This window comes from Planococcus citri, chromosome 1 (genome assembly GCF_950023065.1).
Source record: "Planococcus citri chromosome 1, ihPlaCitr1.1, whole genome shotgun sequence".
NCBI lineage: Eukaryota > Metazoa > Arthropoda > Insecta > Hemiptera > Pseudococcidae > Planococcus > Planococcus citri.
The window spans coordinates 9,380,518-9,405,470 of NC_088677.1; the positions used below are offsets into that span (position 1 = coordinate 9,380,518).

At 34.9% G+C, this 24,953-nt stretch overlaps 1 protein-coding gene across 18 annotated transcripts in view; it reads right to left on the reverse strand.

Moving 5' to 3' along the window:
• shot (dystonin-like protein short stop) overlaps positions 1-24,953 on the reverse strand; it is a 301,090-nt gene that overhangs the window by 6,246 nt on the left and 269,891 nt on the right. For 17 of the 18 annotated variants that reach the window (XM_065366458.1, XM_065366399.1, XM_065366419.1 and 14 more), the window contains 13 exons: positions 23,890-24,020; positions 23,350-23,790; positions 22,983-23,024; positions 20,837-20,911; positions 20,392-20,563; positions 20,168-20,285; positions 19,841-20,070; positions 15,418-15,535; positions 10,105-10,256; positions 4,861-5,002; positions 4,649-4,750; positions 1,337-1,481; positions 892-951 (listed from right to left, as the gene is read on the reverse strand). In XM_065366458.1, coding sequence (XP_065222530.1) covers positions 892-951; positions 1,337-1,481; positions 4,649-4,750; positions 4,861-5,002; positions 10,105-10,256; positions 15,418-15,535; positions 19,841-20,070; positions 20,168-20,285; positions 20,392-20,563; positions 20,837-20,911; positions 22,983-23,024; positions 23,350-23,790; positions 23,890-24,020 — 1,928 coding nt within the window. Of the gene's footprint in view, positions 1-891; positions 952-1,336; positions 1,482-4,648; positions 4,751-4,860; positions 5,003-5,396; positions 5,513-10,104; positions 10,257-15,417; positions 15,536-19,840; positions 20,071-20,167; positions 20,286-20,391; positions 20,564-20,836; positions 20,912-22,982; positions 23,025-23,349; positions 23,791-23,889; positions 24,021-24,953 lie in introns of all 18 variants that reach the window. The other variant, XM_065366497.1, reaches the window with a different exon arrangement.

Here is a 24,953-nt window from a genome sequence, read left to right on the forward strand (position 1 = left end):
TATCTAGACCTATACGTATTTTCAAATTAGCTAAACTACACGATTCACAACACAACTCAACAGCAGTCAGCAGGTGCTTTTTTTCAGGTATTTTTCGATACATTAAGAATAAGTGCATTATTCTTTCTGGTAGAAATGAAAATAGAAAAGGCGAATGCATAAAATCTATTTCAAGATCGAACCATTTCGATAACATAGATCATTCAAAGTTTTCATTCAAATTTTTTAGAACCTCGATCAATTCTAATTTTTCATTTATCTTCTCAGATACTTTTTAAAGCTTCACAATAAGTGCCAAGTTTCATGAAAATTGCAATTTCCCAACAACCCATCTTAATATAGATCGAGTGCAAAGTATGATTTAAAAAAATCTGCTAAAGCTTCGTTTCAATCAGTTCCAAATGGCAGATTGGCAACGTTCAATTCGCACAGAAGCATAGTCTCTGAGTGGGTGGATTCTTTCAAGCAAGTGATCATGCACCGGTTTTTTTAAAAGAATTTTTCATCGCGAATTCCCCCCCCCCCCCAACCACAAAAAAAATTGATCCCAATATTAAACAATATGCTTACGTAACATGCTGTGTTAAACCTTTCAAGCCCACTACAAGGTGGAGGAATTCTTTCATTTTTTAGAGTAAAAAACACTCCAAAAAAATTCTATTTGAGTTTTTCATTCATTAACGAGGGGGGAGGGCGGATGGAGGAGAAATAAAAATTACGAGGAAACTAGTATTTCCCTCCAATTTTTGTTTCCTGTATGTACTTTCCACCACCTGAGATTGAGCATTTCATAATTAAATTATCATTAATCTACTAGCACGTGCTTCGTTGTAAAATTAAAAATAAAATACTTCTACTTATAAAGCGTGTTAATACGGAGTTAAAATTTACCTAGAACCAACTGCAGATAACGTTGGTATGCTCGATGCTCTATGTATTATCGAACCAGACCTATGAAAAAAAATTGTTAACAAGTGCTCATGTTAGTTTTATTACGGTTTAATTTTAATACGTGTATGTGTAAAATAGACACATTCAATACTGTTTGGTTCGCAATCGTCAGCAAATATTTTCCCCTCCATTATTTGTACTAAAATAGTGAATAATCTATCTACCCCATCCCATTGTTGATTCAAATTTTTTAATACTACTTCACCTTTTGCCATTTTTCAAAAGTAAATTGTCAATCAATCGAGTCATTTGACTCATTTGGTTATCTGATTAGAATTATTAGAATCGAGGAAAGTTCATAATTTCTGATCACCAGTTACGTAAAGAATTATTATTCATCATCTCCTCGATTATTAATTATTAATCAACAGTTTACTACACAAACCTGCTATCCGCTGATATCGGACTAGTTAAGCCGGAAGGAGATCTAGTACTACTCAGTGATCCATTTAATGGTTTCCTCGATGATAAACCGCTACTCTTCGAGGAGGAGGTCGATCTTCTTGGTATTCTACTCGGTGTGCCATCGTCTAAGTTACACACACAAAAAAAAATCGTAAGTATTTGTTCGGTTTTCGGGAAATTCGGGGTCAATGGAAGGGGGAAGGGGAGAAGGAAAGGACGTGGAAGAAGTCAAATGAAAAAATGAATTTGTATTCGTAAGTATTCAACGCACTTGAAAACGCGTGGAACGATATGTCACACAATATTTGACATTTCAAAATTTTGGGGGTTCTGCAACCCTTCCCAGTCCCCATCAATGGTTTTTCAGTGTAAAACGTTCGTAAACGATTCAATTTCGTTTTGAACGAATCATTTTTCCCAATGCCTTAGTCAAAAGTAGGTCCTTCTTGGAATTCTAGTGCGATTTTCTAGTCACAAATGGTTCGCGAATCAATCAATCGTTTTTTGAACAAATCATTCGCGAACGACATATTCAAAAATATTTTAAACGATATTCATTTGAATTTTCTTCGTACCTACAGAAAGATAATTTTGAACCAATTTATTAGTACTGAACGTTCGCGAACGATTCACATTGAGAATTTTTCCAAAATTTCTTCTTTGTCCAACGCACTGAAAATACCTCTCTATAGTAAGTAATAATGGTTTGAAACATGATTTTCTCATAATTCGGCCACGAACGATTCGTTCGTGAAATGAGATCAAATCGTTCACGAATCAATCAATTGTATTTTGAACAAATCATTCGCGAACGACATACTCAAAAATATTTTAAACGATGTTCATTTCAATTTTCTTGAAACCTTCAGAAAGAGAATTTTGAACCAATTTCTCGGTACTTAACGTTCGCGAACGATTCATCTTGAGAATGATTCATTCGTTCGCGAACGATTCACATTGAGAATTTTTCTCAAAATTTGTCCTTTGTCCAATGCACTGAAAATACCTCTCTAAAAAAATGATTTGAAACATGATTTTCTCATGATTCGGTCACGAACGATTCGTTCGAAATGAAATCGAATCGTTCGCGAATGTTTTATACGAGGAGAACATCTCGAGATTTTTTTTACGGTGTCTAATAAAAATTTATATGAAGATTAAAAATCACTACAAATCATTTTTTTGTAATTCGTTCGCGAACGATTCATTTGGAGACTGATTCATTTGTTCAAGAATGATTCAATCTTGTTTCAAAGGAATCATTGGCGACCGAAAATTGAGATTAAAAGTGAAAATTGCCTTCAAATCATTTTTTGTAATTCGTTCGCGAACGATCCATTTAGAGAATGATTCATTCGTTCGCAAACGATTCACATTCAGAATTTTTCCCAAAATTTATTCTCTGTACAATGCACTGAAAACAACTCTCTAATAATAATGATTTGCAATCCATTTTTCTCATGATTCGGTCACGAACGATTCGTTTAAAATGAGATCGAATCGTTCTCGAATGTTTTACACGAGGAGACCATCTCGAAATTTTTTGGCGGTGCGGTGTCTGATAAAATTCAGATGAAAATTAAAAATCACTTCAAATCCATTTTTTTTGTAATTCGTTCGCGAACGATCCATTTTGAGAATGATTCATTCGTTCGCGAACGATTCACATCAGGAATTTTCCCCAAAATTTATTCTTTGTACAATGCACTGAAAATATCTCTATAAGTAATAACTAATAATAATGATTTGAAACATGGTTTTCTCTTGATTCGGTCACGAACGATTCGTTCAAAATGAGATCGAATCGTTCGCGAATGTTTTACACGAGGAGACCATCTCGAAATTTTTTGGCAGTGCGGTGTCTGATAAATATTCAGATGAAAATTAAAAATCACTTCAAATCATTTTTTTGTAATTCGTTCGCGAACGATCCATTTTGAGAATGATTCATTTGTTCGCGAACGATTCACATCAGGAATTTTCCCCAAAATTTATTCATTGTACAATGCACTGAAAATATCTCTATAAGTAATAACCAATAATAATGATTTGAAACATGGTTTTCTCTTGATTCGGTCACGAACGATTCGTTCGAAATGACATTGAATCGTTCACGAATGTTTTATACGACGAGACAATCTCGAGACTTTTTTGCGGCGTATAATAAACATTTTGAATGAAAATAAAAATCACCTTACATCATTTTTTAGTAATTCGTTCGCGAACGATTCATTTGAAGACTGATTCATTTGTTCAAGAATGATTCAAGCTCGTTACAAAGAAATCATTCGTGACCACAAATTGAGATTAAAATTGAAAATCTCCTTCAAATCATTTTTTGTAATTCGTTCGCGAACAATTCACATTAGGAATTTTCCCCAAAATTTATTTTATTTTTTGTACAATGCACTGAAAATACCTCTCAAAGTAATAATAAATGATGATTTGAAACATGGTTTTCTCATGATTCAGTCACGAACGATTCGTTCGAAATGAGATTGAATCGTTCGAAAATATTTTATACGAGGAGACCATCTCGAGTTTTTTTTTTTGCGGTGTCTAATAAAAATTTAGATGAACATTAAAAATCACTTCAAATCATTTTTTTGTAATTCGTTCGCGAACGATTCATTTGGAGACCAATTCGTTTGTTCAAGAATGATTCAATCACGTTTCAAAGGAATTATTCGCGACTGAAAATTGAGACTGAAATTTAAAATTATTTTCAAATTATTTTTTGTAATTCGTTCGCGAACGATTCATTTAAATATTCTGTATTTGCGCAGGAATGATTCAATCTCGTTTCAAAGGAATCATTCGCGACCGAAAAACGAAAATTGAGATTAAAATTGAAAATTCCCTTCAAATCAGTTTTTGTAATTCGTTTGCGAACGATTCATTTGTTCAGAAATGATTCAATCTCGACTCGTTTCAAAGGATTCATTCGCGACCGGAAATCGAGATGAAAATTAACAATCACTTCAAATCATTTTTTTGCAATTCGTTCGCGAACGATTCATTTGGAGACTGATTCATTTGTTCATGAATGATTCAATCTAGTTTCAAAGGAATCAAAAACACGTGTTCCAAATGATATGTATCATCCTGATTACATTAAACTAATAGAAAACTCGAGAGCAATATTATTTAGTGTCTTGCAATTTTACAATGCTCAAAAAAAAATGTTTTGTTGATGAGAAGGGAAGGCGAGGGAAGTAAGGAGAATTTACATTGAATTCATGCCAAATTGTTTGGCTCATCAGTCCGGATAATTCATTAAAATCAAACTTACCAGTGCTATCGAGTGACAAATTCGACCCATGTCGACTCGGTGGTTTACTTCCTTGACGACTGGCAGGACGACTATTTCCACGACTTCCCGGTAAACTTCCTCCTATGATAATAAAAAACAACAAAATTTAACAAATCTCGTCCATCATGCCACATCTCATCACACTTGCAGTTTCATCATTTTGCTTTTGCTCCATAACTCGAGTAATTTACCTTTGAAAGTAGGAGTAGCTGCCTTCCTAACCGGCGTCCTGGCATAAGGTGATGATTCGTTATCACTTAGGGAATCGGGCGTGCCAATATTTCTGTTCACCGTCTTACCCAGCGGTACGCTTCTGGTGGTACGTTCTCTTATCTATACAGCAAAACAAAAAACCCAAAATTCAATATTATTTATACAATACTCGATTAAAATAATTCAACCACACCCCACCTGTGAATTTTCACCTGATTCTTCTTCAACTTTCTCCCCTCCCCCTCCCCTCCTCACCCTTCCACACACACACAAAAGTATATAAAGCAAGCAATCTCGTGTACGTATGTGTATGTATTTTTATATTAAAAAATAAACGTGCGCGTGTTGCTCAACACCATAAACAACAATAAACAAAACACGTCTCATTATATTGATCATTCATCGTGTCTGTGTATCTAGTATCTATACAATTATACTTAACGTAGCTCAAACATAATATCAAGTACATTTATAAAAATAATTATGTTGAAAGTGAATACAAAAAATTCGTTACCGGGAATGCAACTTGCTGTCTAGGATTACCCATTGCGATCGGGTAACAACAAGGTAAGTCTTCGCGTTGTCTTAAACTCTCAAATATCGGCATCAATTGGCTAAGAAATTCTTCGGCTACGTTTCCAAAATTATACAGACGCACAGCGAGCGAACGAGCGAGAGAAAGAGACGATCAAGACACACAGAAAGAAAGAGACAGACACAATGTTAACGTTACGCTCTGAGTCATCGTACGAGTAACATGAGCGTATGGTGTTTGCCTCATCGAACGAACCGATACCCTTCCACCTTACCCTACCCCTTTCGGACCCTTCACATCGTCAACCAACTTTTTATATTATATACGACGATTTTTATACATTTTTTTACTTAAACTATGCAGTAGAGAAAAAAAAAGTTATATTTCCCTAAGAACCCGAAACAAAAACACGTAACAAGAGATATTCATATAGGCATACATACGAAAAGCGACGCTATTAACTACATAGCTGCAGCAATTCAACAGCAATCACGCTTTCAGTCATCGTGTAAAAGCGTTCGTTTTTTTATTTATTTACTTACTTACAAAATAAACACGCATTTACAACGAAATAGCCAAAATACAATCAAACCCAAACAAGATCGTCTTACCTGTTGCAAGTTGTGACCCTTTGTAACACCGTCGTGAAAGTACGAAAAAATCACCACATTGGTTCAAATTCAACTACCAGCCACAGCGAGTGTAGCACAAGCGCCACAGAACACGAGATGGTAAAAAAAAAGAATCAAAATTCCCATGCATTCGTCCTCCACTCCCAAAAAACAAAAAAATGATTCGCATCCTTACATCACGATCTTCACATACAAATGCACACTCCATATTTTGTTCTCAAACGAAGGAAGAATCGAATTGCTCATACTCTCATCCCCTCCCCCTCCTTACATCATTCCATTCCCATCTCAATCCTCGCGACTTTCTGGTTCAGCTTTTTCAAAAAATTGAACTCAGAATCAATCTGAGAGCAAAAATAAAGAACTGGAGGACTTGGACTTGAATTCGCTCTTTATAAAATTATGAACGATAAATGAATCGTTCGCGAACGATATGAAATCAGCCTGAAATATTAATTTGAAAAGAATGAAGATAACATACCAATCAAAAATTGAAGAATAATATCAATTTTGACTGAAACTTGAACAATATCGTTCGCGAATGATTCGTTTCACAAATTTGGTTGAATCCAAAGTCGTTCACGAACTTATCAGACTACCAAATTCAATCATTTTTCGATCCACCCACAGACCCACAAAACGTGAAGAAATTTCAATTCAGTCGTTCGTGAACGATATTGAACACCGAGCGATAAATGAATCGTTCGCGAACGAAATCAAATAAAAGGGGGGAAATAAGATACCAAAAACCCAAGATTTCAGCAGAAACTCCAAACATGCCATTAAATGATGAAATATCGTGAAAATTTGGGCATCGTTCGCGAACGATTCGTTTCACAAATTTGGTCAAATGTCAAGTCGTTCATGAGCGAATCAGTTGTTTGGACAACGTTATTTTTCGATGCACACTACGAAGTATGAAGATGAAAAAAAATTTTCAACTCAGTCGTTCGTGAACGATATTGAATCAAGAATGATAAATGAATCGTTCGCGAACGAAATCAAAAAAGGGGGAAATGAGATACCAAAAACCTGTGATTTTAGCAGCAACTCAAAACGTGTCATAAAATGATGAAATATCATTAAATTTGGGCACCGTTCGCGAACGATTCGTTTCACAAATTTGGTCAAATCTGAAGTCGTTCATGAGCGAATCAGTCGATTGGACACCATTCATTATTTTTCGATTCACACTACGAACGAAGTATTCAGATGAAAAAATTTTCAACTCAGTCGTTCGTGAACGATATTGAATCAAGAATGATAAATGAATCGTTCGCGAACGAAATCAAAAAAGGGGGAAATGAGATACCAAAAACCTGTGATTTTAGCAGCAACTCAAAACATGCCATAAAACGATGAAGTACATATGTATCATGAAAATTTGGGCATCGTTCGCGAACGATTCGTTTTAAAAATTTGGTCAAATCTAAAGTCGTTCACGAGCGAATCAGTCGACTAGACACCGTTATTTTTTGATTCACGCTACGAAGTGTGAAGCTGAAAAAATTCGATTCTGTCGTTCGTGAACGATATTGAATCAAGAACGATAAATGAATCGTTCGCGAACGAAATCAAAAAAAAGGAGGGAAATGAGATACCAAAAATCGAAGATTTCATCGGAAACTCAAAACATGCCAAAAAATGACGAAATATCACGAAAATTTGGGCATCGTTCGCGAACGATTCGTTTTAAAAATTTGGTAAAATCTAAAGTCGTTCATGACCGAATCAGTCGACTGGACAACGTGATTTTTTGATTCACACTACGAAGGATTAAGCTGAAAACAATTCGATTCAGTCGTTCGCGAACGATATAGAAAAATGTCGAAATCAAGATCAATGAAATGCCAAGATTCCTACCACATCACAAAATAAAAACAATATTGAAATTGAAGCAATATATAAGCATCGTTCGCGAATGATTCGTTCTATGAATTCGATCAAGTTAGGAGTCGTTTATAAATGAATCAATCGGTGAAACGAATTGTTCTACATTTTGATCAAATTATAAAGGAAATGAAAATGGAATTAAAAGTTCGTCTTTAAAGCAGTCAATTTTCAATTCGGTCGTTCACGAACGATGTTGATTAAAAAATGAACGATACACGAATCGGTCACAAAAAAAAATCAAAAATCGAGATCTAAGAAAAGGAAAATCAAACACCGAAATTCGGAGACTCGTATCACTAAACAAGATTCATAAAATTTGAAAAAAAAAACAGTAAATTGTTCGCGAATGATTCGTTTTACAGATTCGGCCAAGTTTCTGGTCATTTATGAACAAATTGAACGATGAAGCTAGAAAACTTCATTTTTTCATTTTTTTGATACAGCCTGCGAACTTGAAAATCTCTCGGTCATTATTGAACTGATATAACAAATTTCAATTCAGTCGTTCGTGAACGATTCAAATCGATCGAAACAAACCACTAAATTTAATTCACTGTAGAAAAATGAAATCATCAGAGCTTTCGGAATGATTAAAATAATTTGGAATTAATAATGTCGTTCACGAACGATTCATATGAAATTTTCAATTCAGTCGTTCGCAAACGATTCAAACGATTCAATGGAATCTAGGAATGTTCAATCGATTGCAGCGTTCAGATGAATCGCATCATTAAAAATCAATGAAAGTCGTTCGTGAACGATTCATATAGAAATTTTCAATTGAGTCATTCGCGAACGATTCAAACGATTCAATGGGATCTAGGAATGTTCGAACGATTGCAGCGTTCACGATGAATCGCATCATTAAGAATGAATGAACGTCGTTCGTGAACGATTCATATAGAAATTTTCAATTGAGTCGTTCGCGAACGATTCAAATAATTTCATGGATCGAGGAATGTTCATACTGATTGCAGCATTCACGATGAATCACATCATTAGAAATGAATGAAAGTCGTTTGTGAACGATTCATATGTGAATTTTCGATTGAGTCGTTCGCGAATGATTCGAATTTCGAAAGACTCAATTCATTAAGTAAGTGTTTAGGGTTCAATTTATCGCAGCATTCGCAATGATTTGACTGAACCGTTGCGAACGATTTGTAGATTCGAATCATTCAAAATAAATGGTCGTTCGCGAACGATTCTTATCTCGTTTTACAATTCAGTCGTTCGCGAACGATTCAAACGATTCAAGGGGTTGAGTAGAGTAGATAGATGATCAAATTTATCGCAAAACTCGAAATGATTGATCAAATCATTCAATTATTCATTCGCAGAAATCGAATGCAAGAGTTCAAAAACATGTTGTTAAGAATTTCTTGAGGGGGAGGGGGGGGTGTTTAAAAAAAAATTTATTTCAACTGAATTGATTTCACAAAAGATTCCATCCCATATTTTCACACCACTTGAGAAACGATTCAGTCATTTAAAATTTCAGGGCTAACACTGATCAAATGATTTTTTTTTTTGGGGGGGGGGGGAGGGAATGAAAATCACTCACATTGACCAGCTCCCTCCCTAAAATCAGCCGATGAATGATTGAGAATCGTTCTTTTTTCGATCAAGTATTCGAATGGGCACAATAATTCTTTTTTTATGGATCGAATCGAATTAAAAATTAGATGGACATAGTGATTCATTTTATATCGATTCGCGAACGATTGATTTAAATCTCTGTTCTAACAACATTTCAAGTCGAATTTCGAATCCTCTGCCAATAAATGACACAATTTTCTAACGATTACGAGTCAATAAAAGCATGGAAAATATTTAATTTCAACAAGTCACTGGCAGCAGGTCAATGAACCTTCATCAAAAGCACAACCATACAAACACACACAGCATATTTACGAGTATATTCACATATTTACACAATCACACAGTTCGCAACCTTTACGCTTCAAACCCTCCACCTTTTCACCTACCCCAAAAACAACCACGAAACAAGGGACACCAAAAACTATCAAAATATAAACAAGACAACGAAACACAACTCATTCCTTCTCCTCAACACAAAATAAATAAAAAAGGAAAAAAAGAGTACGTAGCGTAGTACAAAATATAGAGGTAGGTACTAGGTATATTATACAAATACAAACCTTGGTGATAGGTCCAGTGTTGGAGGTTAAAGAAACGGATTTCTGCTTTTCACTGGCTGTGCTATGTTTCGGTTTGAATGCAGACATGCTTTGTGAAACGCCATCGGCCAGTATAAACTGCTCTCGCAATTCGATATTCGTACGGCCTTTAGCTACAGGGTAAGTAAGTAGAATTCGTCCAGAACACGCCGCGTGATCGCAAGTACACACAGAGAGAGACAGAAAGGAGTAAACGAGCAAACAACGCAACGTTTGCACAGAGAAGGATGATGCCAAGAAGATAGAGTGGCAAGGAAAAAAAAATAATTACACAAAAATTAATTGCAATCAAAATGAAAAAAACAAACGTGAAAAAAATAAAAACAAACGTAAGTTATGCAAAATAAAAAAAAATAAAATGCAAAAAAATAGCTATCTAAGTAAGTAAAAAAACAAAATGAAAAATATACCGTAAGTAAAACCGATAAGTAAAGTAAAAAAATGATGTGCTAAGAAACCATATCAACAACTCAAGGTGCTGGATGTAAAATAAATTCAGGCAATGAGGCAGGTATGTATATAAAAAGCACCAGTTATCGTAATCAAGCAATTATAGCATAGGCGAGGATATCGTCTCCAATGATATTTTTTCAAAACTTAGTCAATTTTGAGTCATACTATGAATTAATCGATAAGTTCAGGCTTTGGAATGCACTGGAAAAATTTTGATAGTACTGTACGCGAGTATTTTTAGACGACTTGCTTTCGATTACATTATAAACATTTTATTTATTCAGGAAAATACTTAATATTTTTTGCCTCTAAACTTGAAAGAAAAATATGACAAAAAATTTGGAAAAAAATCTGATTTTGATTCCAAACTTCACAAAGCCAAAATTCCTCCCAAAAAAAAACACGTTTTGACCAGTTCTGGAGCCTCCAGCAGATCTTTGAAACTTGGAATGAAATTGAAAATTGGAAATTCACGCCGCACTCCAACTCAAAGACGCTATTAAGTCGACTGCAGGTCAATGTCAAGTCGTTTTGGAGACTCTAGCAACTCACTGGAAATTACTGGAGCCTCCAGTAAATTTTTGAAATTTGAAAAATGGACTTGGAAAGCCGAAATTTATTCTCTAAAATAATTTCAATACACTATGAAGTCGACTGCCGGTGGATTTCAAGTCATATCGGAGCCTCCAGCGACTTTTTGGAAATTACTGGAATCTCCAGCAGGTCATTGAAGCTTGAAATTTTTACAAAATTTTATAAAATGGGACTTGACAAGGCGAGATTTACTCTGTTAACTAATTTCAATACACCATGAAGTCGACTGCAGACGGACTTTGAGTCGTTTTGGAGTCTCCAGCGACTTTTTGAAAATTACTGAAGCCTCCAGTAAATTTAAGAAAATTGAAAAAAAGACTTGGAAAGCCGAAATTCATTCTCCAAAATAATTTCAATACACTAAGGAGTCGATTTACAGCGGATTTAAAGTCATTTTGGAGCCTCCAGCGACTTTTTGAAAATTACTGGAATCTTCAGCAGGTCATTGAAGCTTGAAATTTTTACAAAATTTTATAAAATGGGACTTGGAAGGCGAAATTTATTCTGTTAACTAATTTCAATACACCATGAAGTCGATTGCAGGCGGATGTTCAGTCATTGGAGCCTCCAGCAACTTTTTGAAGATTACTGAAGCCTCCAGTACATTTTTGAAAATTGAAAAATGGACTTGGATAGCCGAAATTCATTCTCTAAAATAATTTCAATACACTACGAAGTCGACTGCAGGAGGATTTCACGTCGTTCTGCAGCCTCCAGCAAAACTTTGAAACTATGGACCTGGATAGCCGAACTTCATTCCCCAAAGTAATTTCGATACACTATGAAGTCACTTTCAGGTGGATTTCAAGTCGTTTTGGAACCTCCAGCAATTTTTTGGAAACTACTGGAGCCTCCAGCAGATTTTTGAAGCTTAAAATCTCATCAGATGGAGTTAGAAAGCCAAAATTCACTCTATGAAATCGACTGTAGGTGGATTTCCAGTCGTTTTGTAGCCTCCAGCGACTTTTTGAAAATCACTGGAGCCTCCAGTATATTTTTGAAGCTCATGAAATGGACTTGCATGGTTGAAATTCATTCTTTAAAATAATTTCAATAAGCTATGAACTCGACTGCACATGGACTTCAAATCATTTTGGAGCCTCCAGCAAAACTTTGAAACTATGGATTTGAATAGCCCAAATTCATTCCCTAAAGTAATTTCAATACACTATGAAATCGACTTCAGGTGGATTTCAAGTCGTTTTGGAGCCTCCAGCGACTTTCTGGAAACTACTGGAGCCTCCAGCAAATTTTTGAAACTTAAAAAATTTCATCAAATGGAGTTACAAAACCGAAATTTACTCAATTAAATCGACTGCAAGTAGATTTCAAGTCATTTTGGAGCCTCCAGCAACTTTTTGGAAACTACTGGAGTCTCCAGCAGATTTTTTAAATTCCAAATTTCATCAAATTGAGTTGGAAACCCGAAATTTACTCAACGTAGTCGACTGCAGGTGGATTTTTAGTCGTTTTGGAGCCTCCAGCAACTTTTTGGAAATTACTGGAGTCTCCAGCAGATTTTTGAAATTCCAAATTTCATCAAATTGAGTGGGAAACCCGAAATTCACTCAATGTAGTCGACTGCAGGTGGATTTTTAGTCGTTTTGGAGCCTCTAGCGACTTTTTGGAAATCACTGGTGCCTCCAGTATATTTTTGAAACACATCAAATGGACTTGCATGGCTGAAATTCATTCTCTAAAATAATTTCAATAAACTATGAAATCGACTACACATGGATTTCAAGTTGTTTTGGAGCCTCCAGTAGCTGGAAACTTCAAAACTACTTGAAACCATCTGCGGTCGACTTCATAGCGTATTGAAATTAGTTTGCAAAGCGAATTTCAGCTTTTTTTCTGCATTTGATGAGATTTTGTGGAAATTTAAAATTTCAATAATCTACTGGAGACTCCAAGAATTTTCACAAATTTGCTGGAAGCTCCAAAATGACTCAAACTCATCAGCAGTCGACTTAATACCGTGTTTAAATTGAAGTTCAGTGTGAATTTCGAATTTCCAACGCCATTTGATGAATTTTTGAGAGAATACCAAGTTTCAAAGATCTGCTGGAGGCTCCAGAACTGCTCTAGACGGTTTGAAACTGTTTCTAATCAATTTTTCAGGTCAAAAATAGGGTATATCCCAAATTTCACATTTTTAGGTCAATTTGGTAAATTTTGATTTTTTTTACTCATTTTTAGCCAAAATTTAATTTTATTTAATTTTTAAAAATTCACCAAAAATCGAAAAATGCGTTTTAGCACTTGAAATTCTGGCTGATGATTCCTCAGGATCTCCTTTTCAAAAAAAAAGTCGTCCCAGAGGATCGGAGGGGGGGTGGAATTACTCCTATTTTTATTTGCAGGACCAGAAATGAAAAAGACACAAAAAATTTGGAAACAAATTATTCTGATTTTTATTCCAAACTTGGCTGCGCCAAAAATCTGCATTTTGATACAAACTTGGAAATTTTTATGTTCGACTCCCATTTTCAAAAAGCTTAATTGCAAATTTTGATTCCACCCCCCCCCCCCCCCGCTCATCATTCCCAAAGCAAGCTTCAGCACAATACTAAAGAGAAGAAAATTCGTACGCTTACAATACAATTGTACAGTGCTATAAGGACACCAAGGTTCGTGTTCTTCCGGGATATACGGGTTCGGCATAGGAAGCATTTCAACTTGATATTCGAATTTATTTTCAAAAAATAATTAAAAAAAAAATAACCCAAAAAAGGATAATTTTTCAAATTAAAAAAAAAATAATAATAAAAACGAACGAAAAAAAATATCCAAACAAGCGTATAAAATCACGAAAGAACACCACAGCAGGATGACGACGACGACGACCATCAAGATTGGAAAAAGGAACGAGAGAAACAAAGAGAAAGAGAAAAAAAAGAAAAAAAAAGCATTAATATACCGAATGTTACAGCGTTAGTACCAATTACGTAAAAAAAAGAAAGTCTACTAAAGAAAAACCAAAAATAGTACCATTTTAATACCAGAGTAAGTATATCTGCCAAACCAGCCACAATCGCCATGCATAATGCACCTATATTGATGACTGTACATGTTCATAGTACGTGTACATTTGGTCGAGGGTTTTCCTCTCACATATTACTACCATATTTTCAATTTACTCGTATTCAGTACCTATACCTAAGAGTATCATACGTGATTTGCGTAGAGTACAGTAAGTACATATAAATCAATATATAATTGGTGATCTTTCACAAAAAAAACAACCACAACAAAACGCAACAATACCAATTGGTAAAAATACCTCGTTCACTACTCGCGTGCAATTGGTTTTAAAAAAAAATCACAATATTCAAAAATATTACCAAAAAATGATGCGTTTATATCGAAACTAGAATGAGAAAAAAATGGACAATATTTATGAGATGTTGAATCGACGACGAAAAAAAAAATTCTCACATACTCGTCTCACAAAAATCAAAGACCCATGTACGTCAAAACTACACAGGTTTTATACATACTATAAAGCTTTCACACGTTGTTATTTATGTAGCTGATATTGCATGTAATTTGTGTTGGTTACTCGACTTAGTATTATAGATAAATACGCGAAAAATTAATAGAAAAAAAAAATCAAAAAAGCTCTCATATTAAACCGAGCAAGGACTAAATTATTATCAAGTATAAAGTCTCGCAATAAAAAGTTGGTTACGTTGTAAACGAAATATTATCATTAAAATAAATCATCGTTTGCCCCAAAAAAAAAAATATCAATTAAATACCGTAATAGCCCGCGTTATTTTTTTTTTATTTCGGCGTCACGTTAACGAGGCAAAAACCTTACACCATATTAATCTGAAAATATTACGGTTAATGTACTACTTAAAAAGATGGAAGACGTTCTAAAATACGCACGAAGGTATAAGTCGATCAAGAATCTACTCGATCACCATTTACGTGAGATCGAAATTTTAAAACGTCTTTTTTAATTAGTATCGATTGATGAGATGAAGAGACAGAGACAGATCGATAGATTGATAGACAAAGAGAGAGCGTAAGATACAAAATACGAGATACAGGAATACGATTACGATTAGAAAGAGATAGACAAGAGAGAGAGAGATGAATATAGAGTATGATTGGTTATGAAAGAATCGGTAATACCGTTGTAGATACTAATTAATTTACCTATCTTAATTACTCTACGTAGAAATTTATGAAATTTTACGAAATCAAACCAATACATACCTCGGCAAGGATCGTTTTTGACAAGGAATTCGTCCAGAGCTACCCAACCTCCGCCTACTCGAACCATGACCGTTGATCTCAGGATACGAACAAGGCGTAATTTTTGACTGTCTCCGAACTGAAACACACATAAAGATAAACATTAATATCAACACCTCACATTAAATAATTTTTGGAATCCACAAAAAATATTAAATGCATGTCATGTCGTTGAATAAAATTTTAATCACTCATGTTTGAATTTTTGAATAAATTAAATAAAAAAAAAAGAATTACCTATGCCAATTTTTTCAAACATAAGTATAAAACACTGAGGTGAGGAGGAGGAGGAGGAGGAGGAGGACCGGGGGGGGGGGTCAAATAATAAAAAAAGATCGATCTCGACTTGGTAAAAATCTACGAAAGTTATACCTCCATTTCAATTCTTTTTTTTTTCAAAACTGTGGGCAAAGGTAGGGAGGGGAGGGGAGGGGAACAGAGATATTGTATTCAAAGAATAAGTGTACCTATATTTGAACGCAGCTATCTCGAATTACACAGAATCGATATGTCATGCCACATTTTTATATTCTTGTAAAAATTTTTCAAAATTGGGAAGGGAGGCATTGTAAGGGCATTTTGGTGACTCTTTTTTTTTACCTTTCGTTTTTTGTTCCCTACTCCTCCTCCCTCCCCACTAACTGAATTTTATAAGAAAATGATTCCCTAAAGTACTTACATACAAAAATATTTGTGCTGGAAATGCCCTTTCTCCCTTTCCCAAAATTTGAAAAAAAAAATGAAAAAATTCAGTTCATTCAAAAAATGTTTATTTTGACGTTAGAATTCTTCCACGTGATCTCCTTTATAAGGAAAAAAAATCTTCTTTGCCTTCATTCATTTTGGTCATCTTGTATAGAGTTTCTCAAAGTTAGATAGCTCTCTTCTCCCCCCCCCCCTACACACAAAAATTCGAAGTACGTTAAAAAAATAATTGAAAATTTATTGTACTTATTTGTCAAGCCCATTAAAATAAGCTTTCTTTCACCCCCCCCACCACCACCGATCCTCCGAAAAATATTAGTCCCTTATACAGTATGACACAAAAGTAGTGCCCGGTGGCTTTTATTTCTAAGGCGAAAGAGCTAGAGAGAAAATAACGGCTTTCGAAAGCAACCTTGAAAATTTTCCGGCCCATGCACAGGGTGTCCACAAATTGAAAAACCGGTTTGGTCAAAAAATTCAACTTGGTTTTTATTGGCGCAATGTATTCTACACACTAAGGTGACGAAAACGTGATATGCATTTTTTGAAACCGGTTCATTAATTCGCAACCAGTTAACAAAAAATACCCAAAAATTGTAGATAAAGAAAAAAGTTTGAAACAAAAGTTGCAGAGCGTGAAAAATTACGCAATTCTGTCTAATCACATTTTGAAACCGGTTCATTGGTTCGCATTTAGCAACCAGTTTTTGACAATCACCTAAAAAGTGGGGATAGAAAAAAATGTTTGAAACATAAGTGTGAAAAATTGAACCATTTTTGCTGATCAGATTTTGAAACTGGTTTCTCTATCCCCAATTTTTAGGTGATTGTCAAAAACTGGTTCCTAAATGCAAACCAATGAACCGGTTTCAAAATGTGATTAGTCAGAATTGTGTGATTTTTCACGCTCTAAAACTTTTATTTCAAGCTTTTTTCACGATCTCCAATTTTTAGGTAATTTTTGATAACTGGTTGCAAATTGATGAACCGGTTTCAAAATCCGATCAGCGAAAATGGTTCAATTTTTCACGCTCTACAACTTTTGTTTCAGGTTTTTTTTCTCTATCTTCAACTTTTAGGTGATTGTCAAAAACTGGCTGCTAAATGCAAATCAATGAACCGGTTTCGAAATATGATTGAACAGAATTGTGTAATTTTTCATGCCCCACAACTTTTGTTTCAAGCTTTTTTCACCATCTCCAATTTTTAGATAATTTTTGATAACTGGTTGCAAATTGATGAACCGGTTTCAAAATCCGATCAGCGAAAATGGTTCAATTTTTCACGCTCTACAACTTTTGTTTCAGGTTTTTTTTCTCTATCTTCAACTTTTAGGTGATTGTCAAAAACTGGTAGGTAAATGCGAACCAATGAACCGGTTTCAAAATGTGATTGAACAGAATTGTGTAATTTTTCATGCCCCACAACTTTTGTTCCAAGCTTTTTTCTCTATCTACAATGTTTGGGTATTTTTGGTCAACTGGTTGCAAATTAATGAACCGGTTTCAAAAAATTCATATCACGTTTTTGTCGTCTTAGTGTTTAGAATACGTTGCGCCAATAAAAACCAGTTTGAATTTCTTGACCAAACCGGTTTTTCAATTTGTGGACACCCTGTGTCTTATTTTTCCCTCCTCATCGCCGCTTCATTCATCTCTGTAGCTCTTTTACACTTAGAAATACATAAAAGCCACCGGGTTCGGGGCACGACTTTTGTGTCATGCTGTATAATTTGGAGGGGGTGATCGAGCATGTTTTTTTTTTGTTTTTTTTTGAAATAGGGTTCCTTAGAAGAATTTTGAACCAAGAATGAGGAATTAAAAAAAAATTGTTACCGATTTTGATTTGAAATTTTTTTTGAAAACTTTTCCAATTTTGGGCAGTTTTATGAAAGGGGCAAAAATGGCTGAAGAGATCTTTGGTGAAGATTTTTGTTACATATAAAAGAAATGATTTAGAAAAATTCTGACCCTCGGAATGACAAATTTTGGTATAAGTTCGATTTTGGCAAATTTTAGGTGGATTCGATTTTATGACATTTTTCATTTTTTCAACTTGAGGGGGGCTGGGGAGGGGGCTCCTGCCATGACTCCATTTCAAGTTCGAGAATCAAAACGTTCAATTATTTTTATCAAACAATTTTTCAGGACGAAAGCGAAAAAAAAAATCGCAATAGAATTTTTTCCAAAAGTGTGCAGAGGTGGAAGAGATGCCTCCCAATTGAATTAAGTCGCCTCGAATTAGCAAGGACTCCCACTCAATTTTTTTCAAAAAAAATTACCTTGATAACCAGAAAAAATTATCAAAAAACTTTAAAATTGCGTGCAAAACATTCAAATGTAGAAAAAATTACAAAAAAAACCAAAAAACTTCTCAATTTAAAATGTAAAAAAAAAGAGAGAAAAATTACGAAACAAAACGTTCCAATTAAAACCTGATGAAGAAGTTCAATCAGAATTTTAGTAACTTCATCAAAAAGCAGGACTCTATGACAAATATTAGCGAACAAGTGATACATTTTTACGATTTCTGTCAAAAAAGTGAGACTATTTTCCGCCATTTTAATACTGGGACATAAGGAAAAATTGAATTATATTCCTATGATTTTTCACGTTTTCAATTTTTTTAAGGGGAGGGGTGGAGAGGGAGTGAGGCGGGGGGAGGGGGTCAGGGAGTTTTATAACGATATTTCTCACTTCGAGATATTTTTGAAAAATTTTTGAGATCTCATTTCGATACCTAGATTAATTCATCAAAAACAAAGTTAAAAAAGGACCACAAAATTGTAGCAACTTTCATAATGGTTAGGAAAAGTTATCCCGTCACTTTAGAAATCCATCCCTGAGCTTTTAAAATTTAAAATCAGGTATTGGTTTTGAATCTCTCAGCCAAATTTCCTCTACGGCGTTTCACCCTTTTGAAAACGCAAGTGTTGAAAATTTTTACGTAGCAATTGAATGGTTCCATCAGAAAAGGGCCTAACTTCAGTTAGGCCCTTTCATAATAAATCGCAAAAATGGATTCTACAGTGGAAATACCACCTAGCACACTTCGTTACTTAGCGCTACCTATAGTCACGCCTTCAAAACTGAACGTCAAAGTCTGACACCTCCGCCACCCTCCGCCGATTTCTCACCAAATTGTCTCTGAGAGTCTGGTGGTTTGCGTTATTACTATGTTTTGCACTTGGTTTTCATAACTTATCAGTGGTACACCATTTTTTACAGACAAAAGTATCTTTTTCGTATTTTTTCAGTGGTGCGGAATTTCTTAAGGAAAAAATAAATTTCTACAAAATAGTTGTTGAGAACGTTTAAATGACCTATTTTAACCCAACTTCGTTATAATGTTATAAAATATTGCCTTTTACATGATAAAATTACGCGATTCAGCACATTTTTTCATCGAAAAAGTAGGTTCACAAGAAAGGGCCTAATTGTCCACTTTGTATTTTCAGTGTTTTCTTTGTATTTTATTGCAGAAAAGTAAAAGTAAAGAATGATTTTGAATCTTCAATGTATGCGGAATGAAAAAAAATAATAAGTTGCATGTTATTCTAATATTTTCTATATGATATTCATATTCAAATGTTTGAAATGCGTTTTTCTCGAATCGCCATCTTTTCAGTTAGGCCCTTTTCTGGTGGAACCATTCAATTAAAACACGAGACCGGACTCACCCTATATTTGCCTTCGCCAACTTGGAACACTCGGAATTTCTGCCTACAGGTACACAACATCACTAGACGTTTCACTTCATCGTGGATCTTTTCAGCCTCGGTGTCTGGTCGTTTCTCTTCCCAGTCGGGTCTCAACGCAGCGATGAATTCTTTCCAGTCGATTAATCCAGCTCCGTCGTGATCGAACATGTCAGCCACAGCGTTCATTTCCAATTTACTCGTATCAAATTCTGCAATAATAAAAGAAAAATCAACACGTGTAATTATTATTCAAACACAAAGACATCACAGAGCACAGACAGGTATGTAAACAGATTGATATCTTACTAGTTTTCATGATTCCGTCGATGAAATCGTCTCTCGGGATCAAGCCGTCGTTATTTTTATCCATCTTTCTGAACAAGTCTGTCAATCTGGATTTCTTGTGGTTCATGAATTTCAAGAACTACAATTTAACAGAACGTGAAAAAAAAAATTCAAATATTAATATGCATCTCCTTTTTACAATTCTGCACTTCAAAGTTTGTTTGGCGTTTCAAAAAGGTACTAACTCGTTTGCGCCAGTCATCCCATGAGAAGTTGCGAACTTTCTCGAGCTCTCTCAAGTAGTTGAGTTTTTCTTGCAGGCGTCTTTGACGTTCCCACGCCAAAATCCAGACATTGCGCCATTTATCGTACAGCTGTTTACATCTCGGGTTACGGAATGTTGGTTCGGTTGCTTTGCTGTAAAATTACACACATCAGAGCGAATTAAAAATGATGAAATTAATTCTGATTTTGTACAATTAACTTCCCTACACCTCCAATAACATAAATAGGCTCCCGAATAACACCTCTGATTATAAGAGGAGTACCCATAAGTTAATTATCACAAGACAAACATTCATTTTTATTTATACGTTTTTTAAAATCTATCTTCGTATATTAATACATTATTAGTAAAAATACATTTATGTATGTAGATGAGTTAATTCTACCATCTGTACTGATACCAACCTTCCTTTAGGTGGGAATCTTGGTCCGTAATGAGGTAGAACGTCCAATTTCTCCCTCGAGCCCACACTAGTTTTACTGTAATACAAAAAACCAAATTCCAACCATGCAACACAAACTTATACAATGAAAATGACAACTAAAAGTTAGTAATAATAACATATTATTATCGATTTCGCAATTATTTGCGATAAAGATAAATTCTTTACAACTAATAGTCCGACATATACAATAGAAATAATTGCAACCCCCCCTCACCCTTCATTTTTCAATTTTTGGTGAATTTTAAAAAATTAAATTTAGACCAAAAATGAGAAAAAAATCAAAATTTCACCAAATTGACCTAGAAAGCTGAAATTTAGGATATATTCTATTTTCGACCTACCAAACCGATAGGAAACATTTTCAGACCGTTTTGAGTAGTTCTGGAGCCTCCAGTAGATTTTTTAAACTTGAAATTCCCACAAACTTTTATCAAATGCAGTAGAAAAGCCGAAAGTCGACTGCAGGTATATTTCAAGTTATGTTGGAGCCTCAAGCGACTTTTTGGATGTTACTGGAGCCTCCAGCAGATTTTTCAATGCTCAAACTTCCCACAATTTTGACGAAACAGAGCTGATAATTCAAAATTCACTCTGCACTTCCATTTTAACACGTCATCGACTTGACTTCTGAAGGGTTCGAAACATTTTGGAGCCTCCAGCGGTTTTTTGAAAATTCCTAGAGCCTCCAGCAGGTTTTTGAAACTTGAAATTACATCAAATGGAGTTAGAAAGCCAAAATTCACTCCTTGAAGTAAACTGCAGGTGAATTTCAAGTCGTTTTAGAACCTCCAGCGACTTTTTGGAAACTACTGGAGCCTCCAGCAGATTTTCGAAATTTAAAATGTCATCAAATGAAGTTAGAAAGCCGAAATTCACTCCATGAAGTCGACTGCAGGTGGATTTCAAGTCGTTTTGTTTGCTTTCAGCGACTTTTTGAAAACTTCTGGAGCCTCCAGCAGATTTTCAATGCTCGTAAATTCCATAAAACGTTACCAAACAGAGTTGGAAATTCTAAATTCACCCTGCACTTCAATTTCAATACACTAGGGAGACGACTTGAATTGGATTTCAAATCGTTTTGGAGCCTCCACAAACTTTTTGGAAACCACTGGAGCCTCCAGCAGATTTTTGAAATTTAAAATTTCATCAAATGGAGTTAGAAAGCTGAAATTTACTCTACGAAATCGACTGCAGGTAGATTTCAAGTCGTTTTGGAGCCTCCAGCAACTTTTTGGAAACTACTGGAGCCTCCAGCAGATTTTTGAAACCTGAAATTTCTCCCAAATGTCATCAAATGTAGTTATAAAGCTGATATTTACTCTATAAAGTCGACTGCAGGTGGATTTGAACTCATTTTGGAGCCTCCAGCGACTTTTTGAAAACTACTGGAGCCTCCCGCAGATTTTTGAAACTTGAAATTTCCCCAAAATATCATCAAATGGGAGTTGGAAAGCCGAAATACACGCTGGAAACACATGAATTTCGGCTGTCCCACTACATTTGATGTTTTAAAAATCTACTCGAGGCTCCAAGAATTCTCAACAATTTGCTGGAGAAGTTGCGGAGTTCAGCGTGAATTTCGGATTTCCAAGTTCATTCATTTAATGATGCAAATATTTTGTAGAAATTTAAGGTTTCAAAAATCTGCTGGAGGCTCCAGAGTTCTGCTCAACAAAACAGTATGAAAACGTTTCCCATCGATTTGGCACGTCGAAGATGGGGTATACACTAAATTTCAGCTTTCGAGGTCAATTTGGTAAAATTTTGATTTTTTTTGCCTCATTTTTGATCTAAATGTTTGATTTTTAAAAATTCAACAAAAGTCGAAAAATGCACTCAAGCACTTGAAATTTTGCTTAGGGTGTCCGCTTTAAGAAAAAGGTTGCTTCAGAGGATCTGGGGGGGGGGGATTATTCCTACTGTCATATGCTGGACTATGAAATGATCGGTCACGACGAATGAAGTTAATAGACGAATAAAACAAGCATTTTTAAACAAAAAAAAAAAAAGTAGATAACTTAAACGTAGCAATAGCAAGCACACTGTGAACGTGCAACAAAAAAAAAACAAGTAAATTAAAAATAATAAAAAAACAAGCGTCTAACCTTTGTTTATCTTGTAACAAATTATCACGAGACGACTTGAAGCTAAAGCAAAATAACAATTACACAACAAAACGCATTAATTCGAGGTGCAAATGAAAACAAAAAAAAACAAAAGAAAAATATCCAGACAGGTGCTTTAATTGATTCCCTAGCTTCGTCAAATAAATTTCTCTTTTCAAAATTAATCACGCCGTGAAATTATAAAGATCGCTTTGGTGTACTTGAAAATTCGAATCGAATTCCAAATAATAAAAAAAGCAGCAATAATTCGTCTATTTTTGAATCGTAAACGTCGAAGCTGGTGCTCATTATAGGTAGCCGATGCCTGCGATGAGTTTTCGAGTTATAATGTAATCACTAATCTTACCTCGGAGTAACTTTCTTAGCAGGAGCTTTACGTTCAACCAAGGGTACTTGTTTAGCTTTGCATACGGTATCGATATCGTGCTGTCTTTGAGAGGTGGTTTCCATGAATTCCTTGTGTTCTTCGATCAGTCTCTCGATGATAGGAATATCATCCGGGAGTGGTTCGGCTTCCAAGTTCAATAATCTATTTTCTAATCCTAGCAACCAGGCTAAAAGTTCTTCCAATAGCGAATCCAGATCTTGCAACGATCTCAAATGATCGCTCAGTTTATGATCTCGTTGTTTAGCCCAAGTGGAAACTTCGTCCCATCTGGATTGGATGATCGTTATCCAGTGTTTAATGACGGAGACAGCGTCTGGATGAGCTTTCTCCAAGATACGTTGAGCTAGAGCGATGGTGGCGTCTTTTTCGTGCTCTTTGTCGGCTAATTCTCGCATGAATCTGTAAATCAAACGATCACGAGTGATTAATTATGTATTATTAGTCGTCTTAGGTGTGACTTTAATAGCTTAGCATCGCTGATATGATAATAATGCTTACTTCTCGTGTTCGGAAAGTTGGTTTCTGGTTTCTTGGTCGTCTTCTGGCAGGGTGGCGGCGAATCGGAGTTTCATTTCGGCATCTGAGAGCCATTCTAATAACATGTGCACCGATCTGTGGAGTTCTTCGGCCTGTAAAGGATTGAAATTTGTTAAAATTGCACGTTTTTTCTATCACATCGGAATATTAATCATTAGATTGATCGTTTTTAAGTTACACTTCCTGATCAAAAATCGATTTGAGATTTTTCACCTCAAATAATCGATCATGAACAAAATTAAAAATCAATTACATCCCGAAAAACATACCTACACTATTGAATAAAAATCAATAATGATCGAAAATCGATTAATCGATCATCAAGAATCGATTTTTTTGCGATTATCGATTCCAAACGATCGCTCATGGTCGAAATAAAACGTCAGTTTTGGTTTCAAAAATTCATTTCTGGATTAAAATTTCGATCAGGATGAAAAATCGATTATCCAAAATCGATCATCATAGAAAAAAAACAAAAATCAATTTATTTGCAAATATTGATCTCAAATAATCGATCATGCACAATTTCAGCTCCAAAAACATGCCTACACTTTCGAATACAAATCATTCATGATCGAAAATCGATTAATCGAGCATCAAATATCGATTTTTTGCGATTATCGATTCCAAACGATCGCTCATGTACGAAATAAAACAGCAGTTTTGGTTTCAAAAATTCATTTCTGGATTGAAATTTCGATCAGGATGAAAAATCGATTATCCAACATCGATCATCAAAGAAAAAAACTACAAAAATCAAGTTAAGGTTACAATTTGCAAATTTTGATCTCAAATAATCGATTATGCAAAATTTCAGCTCCAAAAACATACCTCCACTATTGAATAAAAATCGATCATGATCGAAAATCGATTAATCGAGTATCAAGAATCGATTTTTTGCGATTATCGATTTCAAACGACCGCACATGTTCAAAATAAAACCTCAGTTTTGGTTTCAAAAATTCCAATCTGGATTAAAATTTTGATTAGGATGAAAAATCGATTCTCCAAAATCGATCATCATA